This window comes from Peromyscus californicus, unplaced genomic scaffold (assembly GCF_007827085.1).
Source record: "Peromyscus californicus insignis strain IS unplaced genomic scaffold, ASM782708v3 Scaffold_4__1_contigs__length_199733344, whole genome shotgun sequence".
NCBI lineage: Eukaryota > Metazoa > Chordata > Mammalia > Rodentia > Cricetidae > Peromyscus > Peromyscus californicus.
This window is the reverse complement of record NW_026294562.1, coordinates 168,856,398-168,876,472: the sequence shown is the minus strand read 5'-3', so window position 1 is coordinate 168,876,472 and position 20,075 is coordinate 168,856,398. Positions and strand designations below refer to the sequence as shown.

Sequence of the window (20,075 nt, the reverse complement as noted above, 5' to 3'; positions counted from 1 at the left end):
GTGACCAAGGCCATCGCCCCACCCCCACTTTGCAGGCACACACATGCACACGCACACGCGCGCGCGCGCACACCTGGAGCCCTGAGGCTCCTTATTTTCCCTTAGTTTTGAAAAAGGGTCTCATGCTCTAGTCTGGGGTGCTGAAACTCTGCCTTCCACGGGCCAGGATTCCAGGCGTGCACACCTGGTTAACACTGATTTGTCCTGGTGTATTCCGTGGTGCTGGGGACGGGACCCAGCGCCTGGAACAAGCTGGGCAAGCTCTCACCTACTGAGCTAGGTCCACTCGGTCATTCTCTGTCACCCGCACTCTTGCTGGCCACCCCTTGGCTCTCTCCCTCTCTGGCCTCCCTCCCTCTCCCGGTTCAGAGTTTCCGCCTCTACCTGCCGCCTGGCAGGCAGGCGGGTCCCTCTATTTCTGTCGCAGTCCCGCCTTGCCCGGGCTGCATGTCACCCCCCCCCCCCCCCGCCCCCTGCCTTGCTGGCTCCCAGTTGACAGCGGTCCCACCAGCCTGCCTGGCTGTCCTGGGGAATTCCTCCCGGTTCCTGGAAAAAACAACTGGGGCCGAGAGAAAGGCCCTCAGTCTCCCCGGGCCCCGGCCCTCCCCCCCGGGGCTGGGGGTCGCCGGCCCGAGGCAGGAAGCCCTGCGGTTTCTGGCTTCTCCCCGGCGGCCTCCGGATCTGGCCCCCGCCCCCCGGCCAACAGCCCAAATATTATTCCGCAGGAGGAGTCGGTGGCGGCGGGAGGAGGCCCAGGTTGAAAGAGGCTTTCAAGGCAGCCAGGCCTGGGGCTTCCTGTCCCCAGGCTCGGGGCCTCAGGCTGCCCCATTGGGGACCTCAGGTGGCCTGAGAGGGGGGTGTTGTTGTAGGGTCCATAGGGGAGGGTGGGGCCATCCGTCGGGGTGTCTGGTGGCCACCAGCTCGCCTGGCCTCGCCTGGCGTGGGCAGGTGTGACCCCCACCCCCGGGACAGCCGGCTGGTGTCCAACGTGGAAAAGTACCACCGGCAGACGTGGGACGCGTGGACAGACAGGAGGACGCCAGAGATGAGGGATGGGTCGGGAATGGGGATAGGAGAGCATGCGGACTTAAGAGAGGGCTGGGTTGTGGGGCTGGAGGGACATAGTCTAAGGAAAAGCCCTGGGGGTGGGAAACTGAGGCTAGAGGGCGGGAGGGGTGTGTGGGGGTCCCTGCTTGGGCACAGGGCTCTATAAACATGGGACACTTTGAGATAATAACCATAGAAGTGGCCCACACCTGTGGTTCTCAGCACTCAGGAGGTAGAGAGGCAGGAAGGTTACTGGTTTGGGGCTAGCCTAGGCTACATGCGAGTCTATGTCTCTTAAGAAAAAAAAAAACAACTTGACAAGTAATGAGTAATTTGAATAATCATTTTTTTCTAGGGCCCCTCACTTTATTATGGGCAAAAGCTGAGGTAGAAAGGTGTCATGACTTGATCAAGGTCCCACAGCTAATGACTGGGGTCCTAGGCAGGCCATCTGGCCTAGACTCAGTGCCCTGGACCTCCACTGTTCTAGAGGATACCCTCCACGTCCTGCCTCAACTTGGTATGGCAGAAGCCTCACAGACAGAGGCCAGCAGTGGGTCGTTCACGGGTGTGTGTGTGTTCGGGTCCTGTTTGTCGTACAGCTTGGTACCATTTTGACGTGGCTTCTCTGTTGTTCTGTGACGAGTCTTTTAGCATGCTGGTGTGTGTGCGTCTGTATCTTTGTTACTGCCCGTCTCTTGGGTGCCTGTCACTGGGCCTACGCATAAAAACACCTTTACCTGCCACTCTCTTTCCCTGGGTCCCGGTCCTTCAGACCCGCCTATATTGGTCACTGTGCGTCACTGTGTCTGTCCACGAATGTGTCACCATCTACCCTGGTGCCAGTGTGTGTGTTGCTCACCACTCAGGCCACAGGTGGGCGTGTCGCGTCTGCTGGTGCCAGGACTGCGGCCCGGCCCAGCCTACCCCGGCTGCTGTGGTCCAGGCTGGACGCCTGTTTGCCATGCCTGCCTCAGGTAAACACGAGGATCCGGAGGAGGCCCGGGGCCCCTCCCTCACCTCTGCTCCTTAGCCTTCGAGCTGCTCCCGGCCCAGCTGGACCACAGCCCGCTGACATGCCCCCAGCTTCCCCGCACCCACAGCCCCAGCTTTGGCCTTAGCCTGGTCTCTATCTCTCTGTCTCTGTCTGTCTTTCTGTCTCTAGAGCAGAGGTCCTCAACCTTCCTGATGCTGAGACTCTTTAATACAGCTCCTCATGTTGTGGCGACCGCCAACCATAAAAGTTATTTTCGCTGCTACTTCGGAACTGTAATTTTGCTATTATGAATTGTAACGTAAATATCTGGTATGCGTATGTTCTTAGGTGACCCCTGTGAAAAGGTTCGATCCCAAAGGGGTCATGACTCACAGGTTGAGAACAACCCCTCTAGGGTCTCGTGTCGCTTAGGCTGGCCTGGAGTTAGTTCACTGTGTAGCCGGGATAACCTTGGACTCCTGTTCCTCTTCCTTCTACGGCCATAATGCTGGAGCGTCACAGGCACGGACCACCGTGCCCAGCTTAGGAGGTGTTGGGTATTGAACCTGGAGCTTCTTACACACTCACTAGTCAAACACTCTGCCAAGGGAACTACATGCCTAGCCTGTTTTTAAATTTTTCTTTATCTTTTTTTAATGGATTGGGGATGTTTTGTTTGTTTGAGATATGTAGCCCAGGCTGGTCTCAAACTCAGTTTGCAGCCTTGGAGGACCCGGAACTCATTCCTCCTGACTTCACTACCCAGGTGCTGGGGTTACAGGTCACCACACCCGTGCTCCCAGTATTTTAATCTCTTACTTTCTGTACCTACGTCCTTTCGCCTGAGTTCCTGCGGCTCCAACTTTCCCTGTCATAAATAACCGTCTTCTCCATCCTTTTTCTTCTTGCCCGCCAAGTTTATTTGTCTCCAACTTCAGAATCGGCAACTCTGTCACTTTCCGAGTCTGGGCTCTCAAGCTTGCTCTTCACCGTGGAAGCGTCTCCGTCCTTAGTTCAAGTCTTGGCCACAGTGGCGGACTCTGCTGTGCCCTGGCCCTCTGGGGACAGAGCGGCCCCAGCCTCTGCCCCAGCCCGCTTGTATATATAAAAAGGTATATGCACATCTTATTTATATCTGTATGGGGGCAGGAGGGGCAGACACTGGGGCCTTTGTGTAGCGACTGCCCGCTGCCCGCCTGCTCGGCAGGCACTCCTCTCCCTTCGTCCCTGCCCCCCCCACACACAAAGGTTCCTGTGGGGCTTGCCAGCTTCCTCTGCCCGAGGTGTGAGTGGGCAGGGCACAGGGAGGCAGACGGGGGACCCAGAATTATTTTTTTCCAGGACCTGGGAGGCTTGTGGGGAAAGTTCTGGAAAGAATAGGACTTCTCCACCACATTGCTGTCTGCTGTCTGTATCCATTGTCCCTGGTTGTCCCTCGGTCCTTAGGTGGCCTCCCCCTTCGGGGGGTCTCTGAGTCTGCCTGTCCGTCTACTTGCTCTGGCTCATGGCTGCTTCTGTGAGGAACCAAGCAGCTTACTACCTCAGGACCTTTGCACATGTCAGCCGCACGGACTTCTCTAGGCTTGCTCCTTCTTTTCCTTTATTTCTAATGAACCTGTTCTAAAAATATCAACCTTCGATCCCTTTGCCTGACCTGTCTTTTCCGATGACTTAAGCTCCCAGGGCTGCCATGTTTTAAGGGTCTGTATCTCTCATTTGAATGGCAGTTTCTGGGGACAGAAGCTGCATTCACGGTCCTGTTTCGTTCTAAACTGCAATGTCTGACCCAGGACTTGTCACACAGTGGTGGCTGAGACTTTGTTTACTGAGGGTAAAAAGGATCCCGTTTATTTGTGCCCTGGGCTGGGTGATGCTGTAGGCATATCAGTAACCAAGACAGCCCTGGCCTTCCCCTCAGGGGGCTCACAGTCCAGGAGTGAGTCAGCCACAGTCCAAAATGGGCAAGGCTGGGGTGAAGGAGTCCCCGAGACTGTGGGAACCCAGAAGTGACCTTTTATGCAGCCTGGGAGACAGGGAGGCTTCCCGGATGCTGACAAGTGAGCTAAGCTGGACAGATACGGAAGAACTAGCCAGACTGTTTTCACCACGTGGGGAGGCAATCAAGGATCCAGGACAGGCCTGGCCTTGTCCTTCATCCAGAGGTCTTCGGCTTTCTCTCTTTCTGGAAACTTCCTTGTTTGAGCAAGTTTGAAGTCTTAGTGTTGCTACCTGCTTTTAGTTCTCTTCTCCTTTGCTGGCGTTCTGAGATGGACAGTTCCCATGCAGCCCAGGCTGGCCCAGAACTTGTGTTGATATTTGTGCCTCAGCCTCCTGAGTGCTGGAATTATGGGTATCATTCTGCATCCCATCCCATCCTCGCAGCTTCCAAGTCTGTTATTGGCATCTTTGTGTGTCTGCCTTTCGCAACCTTTCTGGACATCTCTCCATTAAACTCATTTCTCTGTTTTCCTCATTTTGTTTACTTGTTTCCTTTTTTTTCTTTTTGGTTTCTCGAGACAGGGTTTCTGTGTAGTCCAGGCTGGCCTTGAACTCAGGGATCCGCCTGCCTGTCTCCCAAGTGCTGGGATTAAAGTTGTGCACCCCCCCCCCCCCCACTGTTTTAATGTGTTTGCCTTATTTTTGAGGTTCTCTCCCTCCCCCCATGTCTCTGGCTCAGTGAATTAAAAAAAAAAAATTGTGGTGTTGGGATGGAACCCATGGTCTCCCGGATGCTTAGGCAGGGGCTCTGCCACTGAGCGAAAGCTTCCCAGCCCCTCGCTGGAGGATTCTAGGCAGGTGCCACCGAGCCACGCCCCCAGCTCATCACTGGCGGATCTTAGGCAATCCCTCTGCCACCGAGTCACACCCCCAGCCCCTCACTGGTAGCCTCTAGTTAGGGTCTACCACCGAGCCACGCCCCCAGCCCTTACCAACTGGCCCCTTGCCCCTCTCTTCCTCACTTCTTGTTTCCCACGTTTTCTAGATCTTTCTGCAGCATTTTCCTCATTCTCTCTGCGTTCTCCCTGGTCCCCAAACAAATCCCAAATCCCTCCACCCTAACCCCACCTGGGCACTGGGGGAAGGGGAACTGACCCAGCCCCCACACCCACACAGGTCAGGCTGTCTGTTCTGTTAATAGTTAACTCAACCTCTATCTAAAATACACAGCAGCCAGGCTGGGGGTGACTCCCCTGCCCCCCACCCACCTACCAGCTGCTCTTAAAGGACCAGGTGTCTTCCACAGCTGTGAGCCCTTCCTGGAGCAGAGTGGCCAGGTGTGGGGAGGCCTCTATCCCTGAGGATTTAGGGGGAGGGTGAAAGTCCCACTACTTGGGGCCGCAGCCCTGATCAATCAGGGAGACTTCTGAAGGAGGCGCTCCGACCAGCACCACCCCTGCTTATCACCTGGTGTATTTAATCAGGGGTGGTTTTCCCAGCCCTGCCCTGAGCCCCAGGCTGGTAGTGCCGGGGTTGCCTGAGCACCTGAATGCTCCCCCCTGAGATGGGGAGAATGGAACCCCTGTGTCCAAGAACTCAGGATCCTGCAGATACCCGGGGCGGTTTGTCTTCAGGTGAATGGGGGGCACCCAGGTAGTACACAGAAGGGCATGTGACGATGCTTCATGTTCAGGTTGGGGAGCACCTGGGAGGGAGATCGGGAGCACCCTTGGGTCTCAGAGATGAGCTTTGTGCAGCAGCAGGACACAGCCTTGCCCTGACTCACTGCGCATCGCATCTATTGTCTCTTTGGCTCAGCACTCCAACCCTTCCTGTAATCTCCAAGTCAGGGTCGCTACAGGAACTGGGCAGGACTCCTGGGGCCGCCCCCTCTTTTTAACCCCTGTTTTGCCACAATCTACCTAGGCCCTAGACCCCGCCCCGTGACGCCAGTGAGCAGGAAATCCTGGTTAATGATCAGTCACCCAGGACAGGTGCGGGACAAGGCCGCGCACACATCAGAAGCAGCCGCGGCGGGTGGATGCCTTTTACTTAGCTCCTGGGGTGTTCTAAGGTGGCCGCCACTGTTCCCTTATGAAGGACGTAAGTACGCCCAGTTCAGGTTTCTCAGGTGTGTCCATTCCTCGGGCACCATCTGAAGCAAGAAATCATCTTACCCTTCCACGTATTCTGTTTACCGGGAAGGTAAAACTTACTTTTTCCGTGGGCAGTTCACTTAGAAATATACCTTCAAATAAACTGCTCTAGGAAGCCTCCCACTTCCTCTCCCTCCTGATGGTCTCCACGTTTAGAGTATCGGCCAGCTATAGCGCATCCCTGTTCCCCGGCTTGTCTGTGGTCCCCAAGCAGGAGTCAAACCATGTCAACCATAGTTCCATCGTCTGCAAAACCGGCCTCGACTACACCTTTTAATGAGAGCACAGCAAACGTACACTACAGACAGCCGCACGCTGGACAAAGGGCGCCACCTAGTGGTCACATCGTAGAAGTCCTCTCTCTCTCGCAGGACACGTCCTGTCCTGAAGAGGGCGCAACATCTCACACAACTAAAGGGACCAAGGGGAGGGGAAAAAAAAAAAAAACAACCCATCTTTAGGTTTATTGGAGGAAAAGGGTGGGAGAAGGGGGACAATAAAATGCTTTTGCTTCGTTTATAAAGAGCGAGTTCTCAGGAGGTCCCTTCTCAAGGACAAGCGGGGTACCTCTCCCCCAACTACCAACAGCAGAAAAGCCAAGCCAAGAAGGGAGAAGGAAATCGGAGGGGCCCAGGAACTCCAAACACCAGCTCTGACAGGAGCCACAAGCTCTCCCCCCACCCACAATGTATCTACCCCAGGGGATCCATCCGGACAGGGGAAAAGGATATGTACACAGGTTAGGGTGGTACTGGGTTGGGGGGGGGGGGTAGGGAATAATTTATCCGCAGCTGCGGTGGGTGGTCAAGGGGGAGGGGGGAGGAGCCTGATGGCACTGGCGGTCTAGGGGTCCCTTTCTTTCTTGACCTTGATGTCTCCAGCAAGGATGGTAGCGATCTCGCCCTGCATGAAGGCCCAGGGGACAGAGGAACCCACCAGCGGACACTTGTCTCCACTGGGGCAGTACACCTCTCCAGCGGGGCCCTGCGCCTTGATGAACTCTCGGGAGCAAGGAAAGCAGAACTTGTGTCCGGGTACCGAGGGACACTGCACGAAGTGGGTGTCTTCCAGCCTCTCTCTGCACAGGGTACAGCACAAGGGGGCTCCAGGGGTCGCCCCTGTGCCGCTACCACCCCCGCTGACAGCTTCAGCACCGGCCGTGGGGCTGACTTCTGCCTCTCCATTGCGCGCCACCAAGCGATGCTGGGTTGGTGGTTGGGTGGTGGAGGAAGCCGCTGGGCTAGCGCCCCCGGTGCGCACGGGGCCGCCACCCCCACCAGGGTCCTTGGGTGAGTGGCCCAGGGCCTCGGCCACGTTCTTGAGGGCAGCAATGGGTGAGGGCACACCGGGTGTGTCTGTAGAGTATGGGCCACCCGGTGCCACCCAGTGCCGCTGCTGCTGCTGCTCCTCCGTAGTCATCTTCCCACCTGACTCGCCCTCGGGCTCAGGGGATGCCTTGCGCCGGCGTGGCGTGGGCGCCAGGTTCCGGGACGGGGCTCGCGGTGGTGGGCCACACAGAGCGGCCTGGACCGGTTCTGGGTACTGCTGGGGCAGGGCCTCCGCAGGAGCAGGCTCGCGGAAGCTGCGGACCCCATCGGTAAGCAGCTCTCCCAACTGGCGCCACTCCCCGGAGCCGTGGCGCCGTTCGTACTCGAGGTACTTGAAGCCCGATGAGGCCAGGGCCTTGCCCGGCTCTCGGAGAGCATCATGAAACATCTGGCGAGCCACTGCAAGGACCCCCGCGTACACATTGCCGGAACCACAGGGGTATTCGGTGAAGAGCTTCAGCTCGAACTCGTAGCCGGGAGGGCGGGCGGTGGCATCGAAGGCGAACACCCTTCCCACCAGCCCGTGGTCCTTCTTGAAGCGGACGTTGAAAGGGGCACAGGCGGACAGCGCCAGGAGCTGCTCGCGCACAGCCTTGGGGCGCCCGTGCCACTCCTCCGCCCGGCCCCGCATGGCCTCGTTCAGTTCTGCCAAACAGTCCGCATTCCTCTGCTGCTTCTCCTTCTCGAAATCGGAGCCGAAAAGTGGACGAGCGGGGCTTAAGCCAGGTGCCAGCGTCAGGGCTCGGCCTCCGAGGCCAGACACTGCAGCTGCCAGCAGCCCGGGGGGCATCAAGCTGGGGATGGAGCCAAGCAAAGCCCTGCGCGCCCCTTCGGCCACCGCCTCCTCGCGGCCCAGCCCGTTGGCCAGGCGGGACCCCAGGGTGTACTCCAGAGCCGGCGAAGGCAGCGCCAGGCGGGTGGATGAAGTGGCCCTGTCATAGCGGTCCGGGCCCGAGACGCCACCTCCGGCCCCCGATGGCTGCGCCTGGGCCTGCGGGGGTGGCAGCTGGGAGCCCTGGGAGCCCGCGGAGGCCAGGTCCTTGGAGGTCGGGTGCTTGAGGGCCGGGGGTCCCGGCGAGCGGCCCTCGGGGAGCACGTGGCTGCGCTTGAGCTGGCGGGCGGCGTCGATGAGCAGCTCGATGCGGTCCGCGCCCTCGAAATTCACGCACCCGCGGCACACGGCCTCGCTGAAGTCCCACACCATGGCCCACGGCATCTTGGGCAGGTCGCACAGGTAGCACCACTGGCGGCGGGACGCTTGCACGGACGCCATGGCGCGCCCCCCCCCCCACCCGGAGCGCCGCCGGGGGCCTCCCCCCCGCCGCCGTGCACCCGCCGCCCACGTTCGCTCCGCCGGGCCCGGGCCCGGGCGCGCGAGCCACTCAGTCCGGCCTCGGGCTCGGCCTCCCCGCCGGATTCAGGCCCGGCCCCCCTTCCCCGCCCCCTGGGCCCTCAGCCTTTTTTTTTTTTTTTTTTTTTCCTTTCCCTTTCCTCCTCACTCCCGCCTCCCGTGGAAAAGGCAAGCCGCGAGCACGCACGTCGGCGCCCCCGTCCGGTCCGCGCGGTGAGCCGCGAGGCGCACAGCTCCAGCTCTTCGCGGGGCCTCGGGCGCCGCCGCCCCGGGCTCCCGCCGCTCGCGCCGCCGCCGCCGCCGCCGCTGCAACGGCCGCCGCCGCCGCCGCCGCCGCCTCCTCCACCTCCTTCTTTCTGCCCCAGAGGCCGCTTCGCAGGGAAAGTTACATAACGCGCGGGCAAAGCCTTCTGGGAAATGTAGTCCCGCCGGGGCTGCTTCTTAAAGGGGACTGGGCAGAAAGCGGTGGCGGGAAGAGTGGGCGCGCGCTGGCCTCCGGGTGCTTCGGTCTCCCCTGTGCGTCGCCGTGAAGTCGGGGGTTCGCACACAGGGTCCAGGGAACGGATCATGGATTCATAAATGCATGGGGCGGACAAGTTCTGGGCATGCAACTGGTCCCCCTTCTTTTCTGAGACTTGGGATTTATTCTTTAGCTTAGGCTGGCCTAGAAGGCTAGCCTTTGTGGCCTAGGCTGGCTTCAGACTTGCTGCAACCCTCCTGCTTCAGACTCCCTAGTGCTGGGATTACAGTCCTGAGACACCATGCCCAGAGTCCGGCAAAGCATTTTCTGCTCTGACTTGCTGAGCGGTTTTAGAGAACCGTCTTGCCCTCTCTGAGAATCCCGCCCCTTCAAGAAGGGCCAATGACGGGTTAGGGAGGCAGCAGCTTTCTGAGATGGGGCGGAGAGGTTCTGATTGGATGATTTCAAGGGAACGGGAAGCAGGCAACTGTCTTGGAGAGGGGTGTCTACTTGGCACTTTATCCTCCCCCAGAGCCCTTAGGTCCTAGCCTCAAGGGAGGCCCACAGGCAACAGGAGGAGGGCAGAGAGGACTGAAGGCGTCAGAGCCAGGGCCTCGTCTGTTAAAGGAGGTGCACTGAGCGCCTGCCAATCCTGCTCCTGCAGTGCACGCGCTTTGGTCTCCAAAGGGTTACACACAGTCGGCTTCTCAGCGCCCCCCCCAATCGCACTACAATTCCCAAAATGCTCTGCGAGACGGACGAAATGACGCACTTCCTCTGCCTGTGAGGTTGGGGGAGGCCTTCCCGATTCTTGCCCCCCCCCCTTTCCTTGCTTTGCTAGAGGATTTTTTTTTTTTTTCTTCGTTCTTTCTTTCTTTGCGTAGGGGTGCGGGGGCTCTTTTGCTCTCGGATTTGGGTTGAGGGAACAAGCGCAGGTTCCTCGGGAGGGCAACGCCAGACCCTCAAGTGCTCAATGACCCGGTGGGCCCAGTCTGCCTATGGGTACCCCATGCGCTCTCTCCCAGGTTATGGGGGAGAAGCGATGTACGTCGTCAGGTCTCAGCTCACGTCAGCCTTTTCCCTTCACTCGGCCTGGGTCCCCGCCGATGCTCTCAAAGAATACCTGAACGTCTTGTCCGTTTGCATTCATCTGGGTTTGCACTGGGTTTGCAGGAGGCTGCCTGCTTCCTCACCCCCCCCCCTTCAGGGTTGTCACAGCAGCCCCGGCTTTCTCAGTTTCAGCGTCACAATTTCACCTACCACCTGCACAACTATTTTAACACTTTTCTCCCTTAAACGAATGGCCTATTTTTGTCGTTTCCTGGGAGATACTACGTTCACAACCGTTGGTTTCATGTACTACTGTTTATTTACTTTCGCTTGCTTATTCTTGGTGCTGGGATGGAATCCAGGGCCTTATGCTAAGAAGTGCTCTGCCGCGAGGATGTACTACCAACCCGTATTTTGTGTTTTGAGACTGGGTCTTACTACGTGGCCCAGGCTGGCGTGAAGCATTGGGTCCTTCTGCGGCAACCTCCTTAGGGCTGATTTTTCAAAAATACATTAACCATGGATGGATTTTTTCCCCCCCTTAAAACATGCTTTGCAGGCCAGGCCGTGGTGGTGCACTCATTTAATGCCAGTATTCCGGAGGCAGAGGCAGGCGGATCTCTGCAAGTTCGAGGCCAGCCTGGTATACAGAGGGAGTTCAAGGCTCACAGCCAGGGCTACGTAGAGAAACCCTGTCTCCAAAAACCAAACCAAACAGACCGGCCTTGAACTCACGGCAATCCTTCTGTGTCAGCCTCCCGGTTACTGGAATTGCGTGTGTGAGCCATGATCTCCTGCTACAAGTTCTTAAAAACTCTTAATAAAAGCTTATATTTTATTCTGTATACTTCTTGGGAGTCTGAACCTCAATTTACTGTCCTTGCCCAAGTTACCCACCCAAGTTGCTTTATCAAACTGCTCTCTTAACACAGGCCCACATGAACTCTAATTAAATCTAGTTTCTGTGTGTGTGTGTTTTTAATACAGGGTCCCGTTACGTTGTCCAGGCTGGCCTCAAAGATTTCTTGCCCTCAGCCACCTTGAGCAGCTGGGATTACAACCTTCAGTCTGGACTTCCACACCGGGGTTAGTTAAGGCTTTTAGAGAGGCAAATTCCGGAGGTGTGGCCTCTGGGAGGGTGTGGCCTACCAGGAGAGGATGAAGCCTCTCGGAGCCTCAAGTTAATTGTATGAAAATAAGTTTATTGACATCTTGTCAGCACTGAGGAGAAAAGGGGGCTGAGCTCTGGAGGTCAGACACGCCCATACGCAGCAATAGGAGGCAGAGGACCCAACCTACACCTCCCCGGTCAGAATCCCGCCCCCCTCTCCCTGAAGTCCTCCGCTTTCTACATTCTGATTTGTCTAGCAAACTCCCCAACCCTTCCCAAGTCTGGGCTGGGGGAGTGGGGAGGCCCCCACGCGTTGCTTCTCTTCAAGAACAGCAACTACTCGGCAAAGGGGCATGTCGCAGAGCCAGGAGGTCCCCTCCCACCCCACAAGGGGCAATATAACAACATAAAATTGATGGCTTAGAAGTTGGGGTTACAGGAGGCAGTCAGGCAGACACCACTGTACCAGAGAAAGGGGCTGAGGGTGTCCCACCCACAGAATCAGGCACTAACTAGCACAGGAAGTGGGGTGCTCACTTCCCTAGAGCAGAAAGCCAGGGTGCAGCTAGGATAGGCAAAGAGCATCTTCCTCCTCGACTGCACCAAGCAGGGAGAGGGGTTGCAGGCAGGAGCGTGGACGGGAGTAGATTTCACGGAGACTTCCAGCGGCCCCGCCTCTTCCGTGTAGGGAAGCCTTTCTTCCTTTTGTGTGGTGGCGAGTCGTGGAGGGGAAGTGGTGGAGCTGGGGGTGGTTTGGGCACCCCTTCCTCGCTCCTAGGGGCGATGATCACTCCCCTAGCTGCCACTACAGCCCCATCCACGACTGCAGCTACCACGGACACAGGCTCTGCGGCAATCTCCACCTTGGGGGCAGGTGGTGGCAGGACTGGCTTGGGAGGTGGGGGCGGAGGTGGCGGTGGGGGCGGAGGCAGCGGGTCAGCTGGGGTTCCCGGCAGAAGGGGTAACAGGGCGCTGAGGGCCTCACTCAGTTTGGCCAGTCCCTGCCGAAGGGTGCCAGCCAGCTCCCTGATGGCATTGGCAGTCTCCTGCTGAGCCCGCAGGAAGTCCAGGGACTGTTCTGGGGCTGAGGTGGGCCGAGGAGGAGGTGGACTAGGGGATGAGGGTGCCACTTGGGCCAGCGGCGTGGGTGGCGGTGGAGGGGCAGGGAGCGGTGGAGACAAGGCCAGGCGGGGCAGCTGGACAGGCTGCATGGCTGCAGGGGACGGGGACTCACGCTCCTTGGCTTCCGGGGACTTGCAAGAGGGTCGGGCCCAGGACTCTGGGCTGCTGGAGCCCCCTTTGCTCTGGGCTGGGGTATCTGTAAAGAGAGAGACCTTGGGTAAGTTATAATGAGCCTGCGAGGCTTCATGTCCCATTCTGGCTTCCTGGCCCCAGAGCAATCTCTCAGTCCATCCTCCTCCATCGATGAAACAGGGTCTCGCCATCCGATGCAGGCTAGCCTGAAACTCCTGACCCTCTTGCTTCAGTTCTAAGCGCAGGTATTAACAAGTGGGCTCTACCACACCGGGCTCGACTTTGCTTTTCGGACATGCTGGCACACGCCTGTTAACCCCAGTACTTAGGAAGCCAAAGCAGGGCGGAGACTGAGAAGCTGAAGGCCTGCATCCACTACACACACAGTTTAAGGCCAGCTTGGATTTATTAGGCCATATCCACCCCCTTAAAAAACAGCAAAACAGCCGGGCGGTGGTGGCGCACGCCTTTAATCCCAGCACTCGGGAGGCAGAGCCAGGCGGATCTCTGTGAGTTCGAGGCCAGCCTGGTCTCCAAAGCGAGTTCCAGGAAAGGCGCAAAGCTACACAGAGAAACCCTGTCTCGAAAAAAACCAAAAAAAAAAAAAAAAAAAACCAGCAAAACAATGACAAAACACCCTAAGCCCTCTCCCACCCCAGAAAACACACACACACACACACACACACACACACACACACACACGCCAAAAGCTGGACAGCTATAGAGGCTTGGAATACTTGTATTCTGAAGTGTGAAGCCGGAGGATTGGTTGGAGCTCAACTTGGGATATAGAGACCCTATCTCAACAAAACAAAACAAAAAACCCAAAACCCAAACAAACAAACAGTAGTAATAGCGCCAAAGTTAGAGCATTTCAGAGAACAGAGGCCGGTGACGTCGGTCTGTGAATGCAGAGGGATCAATGCACTGAATCTAGTGGCCAGGTTTAGAGGACAAAAGCCTGGAAAGTCTTGCTGTCCCCCGAGGTAGCAAGAGGCTCTGTGGACTCTCCAAAGCTCAGAAGCATCTAGACACTCACCCCTGCACCTCTCAGCTGGAGTCCCGGAGAGAGAGAGACTAGTGGCTGGCACACTGGTCATACCTCTGGAAGTTCTCTCCAGCCATGAAGGCGGAGGCAGGATTTCCTAGCGTTGTTACCCTCTGCTGCGCTTCCCAGCATCCACTCGTTTAGGACTTGATTTACACTCCTGGACTTGGAACAGTCTGCCGAGAGGACTATGGTCCTGGGTGACCTGAACCTGTTCGCTGAGCTGGAGCCTTGGGCTCTTGAGTGTCTCCAGTGGGGGGGTCTCACAGTCCGTGCATTGTCTGATGGCACACCAAACTCACTACTGAACTGAGCTCCTGAGCCCCACCCCACCCCCACACTTCTTCCCACATCCATCCCTGCCTCCATCCTTCCCCAGCTGCTGGGGCTAAAGCAACTCCTTCCTTCCCCATCCTTCTTTTCCCGTCCTGGAGTGGGACCTGAGTTTCATTCACGTTAGCGATGTGCTGTCCCATTAAAGGCCACCAGCAGCCTTTTACTGTAGTATTCTGTGTGTGTGCACACAGATGTGTAAGGGGGTGTGTGCAGGCGTGTGTGTGTGTGTGTGTGTGTGTGTGTGTGTGTGTGTGTGTGTGGGCTGGAGGGTCTCTCCCGGACCAGGAGTGTGCTGATTTGGTTTGGCTGGCTGGCCAACATGCCCCAGGGTCCCCCTGTCTCCACCTCCTCAGTGCTGGGATTTCTTTTATGTGAACTACACCGGGCTTTTTAGCCTGGGTTCTGGGGACTGAACTCAGAACTTCATACTTCTGCAGCACGCATTTCCAACTGAGTTTTTTCTCCAGCCCTGATTTTTTTTTAAGATTTTAAAATTAATTTTATTTATTATTTAATCTTTTTCTTTTTTTCCAAGACAGTGTTTCTCTGTGTAGCCCTGGCTGTCCTGGAACTCTGTAGACCAAGCTGGCCTTGAACTCAGAGATCCACCTGCCACTGCCTCCCAAGTGCTTGGGATCAAAGGTGTGCACGACCACTGCCCAGCTAAGGTTTTTTATTTTTTATTTTTTTATTTTAAGTTTAATTCTGTATATGTGTGTGACTGTGTGGGTAAGTGCATGTGAGGGCAGAAGCTCTGGTGGTCAGAGGCCCCGGGGCTGGAGTTCCAGGTGTTTGTGTTTGCTGTGGGTGCTGGGACCTGAACTTGTGTCCTTTGTAAACAGTACCCGCTCCTAACTGCTAAACCATCAATCTCTCCAGCTCCCCTTGATGTTGAGACAGGGTTCTGCTTAATGGTCCAGACTGGCCTTGAACTTCCAATCTACTTCAGTCTCCTTTATTAGCAGAGACCACAGGCCTGCACCTCCACACCTGGCTGTTTTTTTTCTTCTCCCTCCTGAGCCCCCACCCTCATCCAGCCCACCCTCAGTCCCTTCTCCACCATCACAGCCTTGTGGGGTACTACTAAAACACAGCCGGACTCCAGGAAGGCATCGAGGCAGGACAGACTGCAAGCTGCCTGCTTTCCCGAACGTGGAATGTCTAGAACGTGCTTATCTATAGAGGCAGACAGGAAATCAGTGGCGGCCTAGGGTCCTAGGGCAACCGGTGTGGTGGCCTCCAGGCTCTAGTGTTATCTCAAGGAGACATTTCTTGGCTGTTATCTAAAGTGGCTACCAGGCCTTTCTTCCTCTGCCTTAAGCCCTAAGTGAGTACTCTGAGCACTCATTGCCCCTGGGCATGGAATCCATGTCTATTGTCTGTCTAATCACTCTCGGTGAGCTCTACTAGCCAAGGCTTCATTGTGCTAGCTCCCGTTTTCCCAGCCCAGGGATGGGACTCCAGGCCTCACACATACTAGGCAGGGGCTCTACCACTGAGCCACACCCCCAGCCCCTCACTGGGGGATTCTAGGCAGGGGCTCTACCACTGAGCTACTGTCCCAAGCCCTCTTTTCCATGTTGTTTTTTTGTACCTTTTTTAAAGAACTGTATTGTATATTTATTCATTTATTTGTATTTGTGGGGGTTCAGGCACACCCACCACGCTGTGCACACCATGTCAGTCCCAGGGATTGAACTGAAGACTGTCAGGCTCGGTGGCTAGCACCTTTAACCACTAGGCCACCTCACAGGGGTCCTCCTTTCAGTTTTTTTTTGTTTTTTTTTTTTAAGGGGGGGAGGTGTCTTCTTGTTTTTCAAAACAGAGTTTCTCTGTGTCGCCCTGGCTGTCCTGGAACTCACTCTGTAGACCAGGCTGGCTTCAAACTCAGAGATCCGCCTGCCTCTGCCTCCTGAGTGCTGGGATTAAAGGTGGCTTTTTTTTTGGGGGGGGGGGTTGGTCGGGGAACAGGGGACAGACAGGATGTTGCTCTGCAGCTCTGGCTGGCCCGGAATTCACTATGTAGAACAGCCAACCTCAGGCTTGGGGTGAGTCACACAGCATTAAGAGGCTAGTTTTAAACTGGGCACTGCAGCACACGCCTATAATCGCAGCACTCAGGAGGCAGAGGTAGGCGGATCTCTGTGAGTTCAAGGCCAGCCTGGTCTACGGAGCAAGTTCCAGGACAGCCAGGGCTACACAGAGAAACCCTGTTTCAAAAAGCCAAAACAAATATATCTGGTGGATATATATCTAAATTCAAGTTCCTGCTTGGTTTTACCACCTCCAAAAAGCCCTCCCCAACTCTCCACATTATACAGCACACTATAACTCTAAACTTTTTGGTGCAGACAGGGTCTCTCTATGCAGCCCAGGCTAGCCTCAAAACAAGAGCTTCTCTCCTCAACCTCCCAAGTGCTGGGATTTCAAGGTGAGCCTGGCTTCACACCCTCTCAACAGACTTCATTTCTCTTGTTAATAGTTACTGTCTAGTGGCATTATGTGGCTATTTGTGGTATGTTTCCCCCAACGACACCAGCTCCCTAAGGGAGAGGAATCTGTCTTGTCCTCCACTAAATCTCAGCATCTACCCCAGGAAGAGGCTCTCAGTAAACACTTATTGAGTGTTTTTACATGAATAAAATGGCTTCCAACAACTCTAAAAAAGCAAGGTTGGAGTTCAGGAAATGATTCACTGGAAATGTGAGGACCAGAATCTAGAGCCCCAGAGTCCACATGATGGGCTGGCATGGCAGCCTTGGAAAGCGGAGACGGGGAACCCCCCAGAGCAAGCTGGCTGGCTGGTAGGCCAGCCCCATCAGTGAGCTCTGGATTTGACTCAGTGACTCTGCCTCAAAGAATAAAGTGAGAGAGGTGATAACAATTCCGGACATCGTAACTTTGGGCTTCTCCATCCACAGGCATGCATGCAAACACGCATACCTACACACACGCACACAACACACGAACATGTGACAAACTTTGTTATCACGGTCCTGGTCCGATGAGACCACTTCACAGAAATCTGATTCCAACTGAGAACACAGGTTGGGTTTTTGGCAGTTTCCTGGCTCCCACACTTCCTCTGCCTGAGTTCCAACTCTTGACCCTGACTTACAAGCCCCATGTGCTTGCCTTCTGTCCCTCCCATTAACTTCCCAGCGGTTAATGGGCAACGATTACACTAGCAGTCAGGCATAGATACCGTTCAACATCTCACTGCTTACTTGCTGTGCGACCTCGGATAGGGAAATGAACCTCTCTGAATCATATGAATAGCTAAGGGGCCAGTGAGATGGCTCAGCGTCTAAAGATGTCTGCTGTGCAAACCTGACCTGACTTCAATCCCAAGAACCCACGGTGGAAAGGAAGAGAGATTGCTGAAAGAAAAAAAAAAAAAATCCAGAGTGAAGGCTGAGCAGGAGAGATGTCTCCACGGCAGCTCTTCAGGCACGACCTTGAGGAAGTCACCAGACTTCTCCAAGTCTTTCATTTCCAGTGGAGAAGCAGTATGGACCTCAATCGGTTGACCATTACATCACAAGCTAGCCATGCACTCCAGAGACACCGGAGCAGGCAATTGGCCTGTACTGCTTTACTAAGTTCTCACAGAAACCCTTGGAGGGGGAAACTTTTTTCATCTGTGTTTGGCAGGAGCAGAAGTGAACTCGGACTAACCCACTGGGATGACGCCATCCAGTGACACGTTGGTTAACACTCAGCCTTTACTCCGCCTCTAGGCACCCCCCTGCACAGAATTCTCCCCTATCCCATCTCACTCTTCCTCTATTTTCGGGGCCGGAAATGAACTCTAGAGCCCCGTGCATGCTGGCCGGGCACTCTAGCAGTAACCTGCCCTCTTTCTGCTCTTGTTTTGCGGTAGGGTCTCCGGAAAACTCCCCGACGGCTACTTAACTCACACAGCAGCCCACGGCAGGCAATGAGGTCCCTGTCCTCCTGCCCCATCCTCCACGGGAGCTGGGAGGCGAGGCCGGCCCCGCCCACTGAAATCTTGCCTGGCTGCTGCTGACATCCCTGAGCCAGGCTTCCCAGGGCTGCTTCCATGCCTACCTCTGACAATTACCAAGTGGCTGCCCAACCACCAGAGCCCATCCGCTTGCTTTTCTCTGTCTTTTAAACCATTATTATTTTTGGAGAGATGAGGGTCTCACAGGGCTCAGATTTGCCTTTAACTCACAACGCACCCAAAGATAACCTTGGTCTTCTGTCAACAACTTCAGCGTATTGGGATTGCAGTCATGTGCCACCACACGGATCTATGCAGTGCTGGGGGATCCGACCCAGGAACCCCTGCAAGCTAGGAAAACACTCTACCAACTGGGCACCCCCAGACGACCCCTCCTCACCCTTCTTTTGAACCAGGTCTGCCGTAGCACAGACTAGCCTTGAACTTTTTTCTTCAGCCTTCACCTCCTCCCAAGCGCTAGAATTAGGCCCATTGCCACCACGTCTAAATCATATCCTTCTCTTTGACCTTAACGCCCTAGCTCTAAAACGGGGGTAATAGCACCCACCTCCCACCGTTTTTAAGAGAATGTGACGAACACGCCCGAAGGATCTGGGCGTGAACTCCGTACAGCAGGCTTTAGAAGTGTTTGCAGTTGGTAAAGGAGTGACTGTGGGACTCACCTGCCCGTCGATCCTGCCTGCGGTCCTCCGACAGCACATACCGCTGCGTACCAGCGGTCGGAGCTTGCGGCTGTGAGGAGGCAGCTGCCGGGGACTCCTCAGCCCCAGCGCCAGACCCGGGCCCCGCCACACCCGGCCCCAGGATGGCGAAAATAGTCTCCTCCTCCGCCGAGAAGGCGTCCTCGGCAGCGGGCCCCGCGCCCTGCGTGGAGTGCGGCACCCGGGCCAGCTTCTCCTTGGTGCGGCGCTTGAAGTCGTTCCAACGCTTCTGAACCTCCTGGCCGGTGCGCTTCCAGCTGGTGATGCCGTTGATCTTGCTGGCTATGCTGTCCCACACACGCCGCCGCTCGGCCACGCTCACCCGACGGCTCTGCGCGCCGTAGAGCTGAGGGTAGTGGGCGCGCACCTCCCGAATCAGGATCTGGTTCTCCTCGAAGGAGAACCGCGGTTTGCGGAGCCGGGTGGTCTCCTCCGCTTCGCCCGGCGCCGCCGCCGCCGCCGCCGCGGTCGCCGAGGCCATGGCGCCCCCAGACGCCACCGATCGGCTGCCTGGCGCATGGGGGGCGCCGGCTCTGCGGGCAAAGGGTGAACAGCGCTGGCGGGGGCTCGGTGTCCCCGTGTCGCCCCGACACGGGCTCCTCCGGTCCCCTGTGCAAAAGTGGTGGTGGGAGCGGCGAGCTGCTGAGTGCAATCAAAGGTGCTTACTCAAAGGTGATACCCGCCCAGTGCCCATCTTGTGCTTCACGCGGCCGCCGAATGCCTCGCGGAGGAGTTGATGGGTATTGGGGGACGGTCTGGAAGGATGGAGGGAAATGAGCAAAAGTGGAAGGAAGAAAGGGTGTCGCTGCAGGAGTTAGAGGAGAACGGGGGCGCAGGGGAACAGGAAAAGGAAAGAGAATCGGGGATACCCCGGGGGTCGAACATGCATGAGGCTTTGAAGTGATGCCAACCGGGCAATGCAGTAGACAGGGGGCATCCAGATCAGAGGGGAGCGCTAAGGGGCTCCCAGGGCAGTGGGGTGTCTGTTCTATGGTCCCTGAGAGAGGATGTCCAGGAATAAAGGTGAGAGGGGAGCCTCTGGGTAAGACGATAAAATATTAAGGCTGAGGGTCTGCAGGGATTATGGGGGTGCTGGGATTGCCAGGAATGAAGGGGAGCGCTAGAGATAACGGGGGTCCTGGATAAGAGGAGGGACCTCCCGAAGCTCTTTGGGACTCCAGGAAGAGTGATGGAGCGCAGAGGATGGGGACCCAGTTGGGCCGTGGGTCACTCACCCGCGCCGCCGCAGCCCCTGCCTGCCGGTGGGTCAGGGCTTCGGCTTCTGCAGCCTCTTCCCTCCCCCCTCCCCCTCTCCCTCCCCCTCTGGGCCC

The 20,075-nt window shown here is 56.6% G+C and overlaps 2 protein-coding genes across 2 annotated transcripts; both read right to left on the bottom strand.

Annotated features, from left to right (window-relative positions):
• Positions 1-6,354: 6,354 nt before the first annotated feature.
• On the bottom strand, positions 6,355-8,770 carry Irf2bp1 (interferon regulatory factor 2 binding protein 1). Its single transcript, XM_052763172.1, has one exon. The coding sequence runs from the start codon at positions 8,716-8,718 to the stop codon at positions 6,961-6,963; it is 1,758 nt and encodes a 585-aa protein (XP_052619132.1). The 5' UTR covers positions 8,719-8,770; the 3' UTR covers positions 6,355-6,960.
• Positions 8,771-11,487: 2,717 nt separating this feature from the next.
• On the bottom strand, positions 11,488-20,075 carry Mypop (Myb related transcription factor, partner of profilin). The gene is made up of 3 exons (XM_052763173.1): positions 19,980-20,075; positions 18,706-19,499; positions 11,488-12,735 (listed from the first exon to the last, which is right to left on the bottom strand). Exons 2-3 carry the CDS (start codon positions 19,223-19,225, stop codon positions 12,068-12,070), a joined length of 1,188 nt encoding a protein of 395 aa, XP_052619133.1. The 5' UTR covers positions 19,226-19,499; positions 19,980-20,075; the 3' UTR covers positions 11,488-12,067.

Bases quoted from the DNA above. Each gene is read 5' to 3' on its own strand.
- Irf2bp1 (XM_052763172.1), bottom strand. From the start codon at position 8,718: ATGGCGTCCGTGCAAGCGTCCCGCCGCCAGTGGTGCTACCTGTGCGAC.
- Mypop (XM_052763173.1), bottom strand. From the start codon at position 19,225: ATGGCCTCGGCGACCGCGGCGGCGGCGGCGGCGGCGCCGGGCGAAGCG. The intron at 12,736-18,705 runs GTGAGTCCCACA...CTCTCTTTACAG, and splicing joins CAGGCAGGATCGACGGGCAG to ATACCCCAGCCCAGAGCAAA.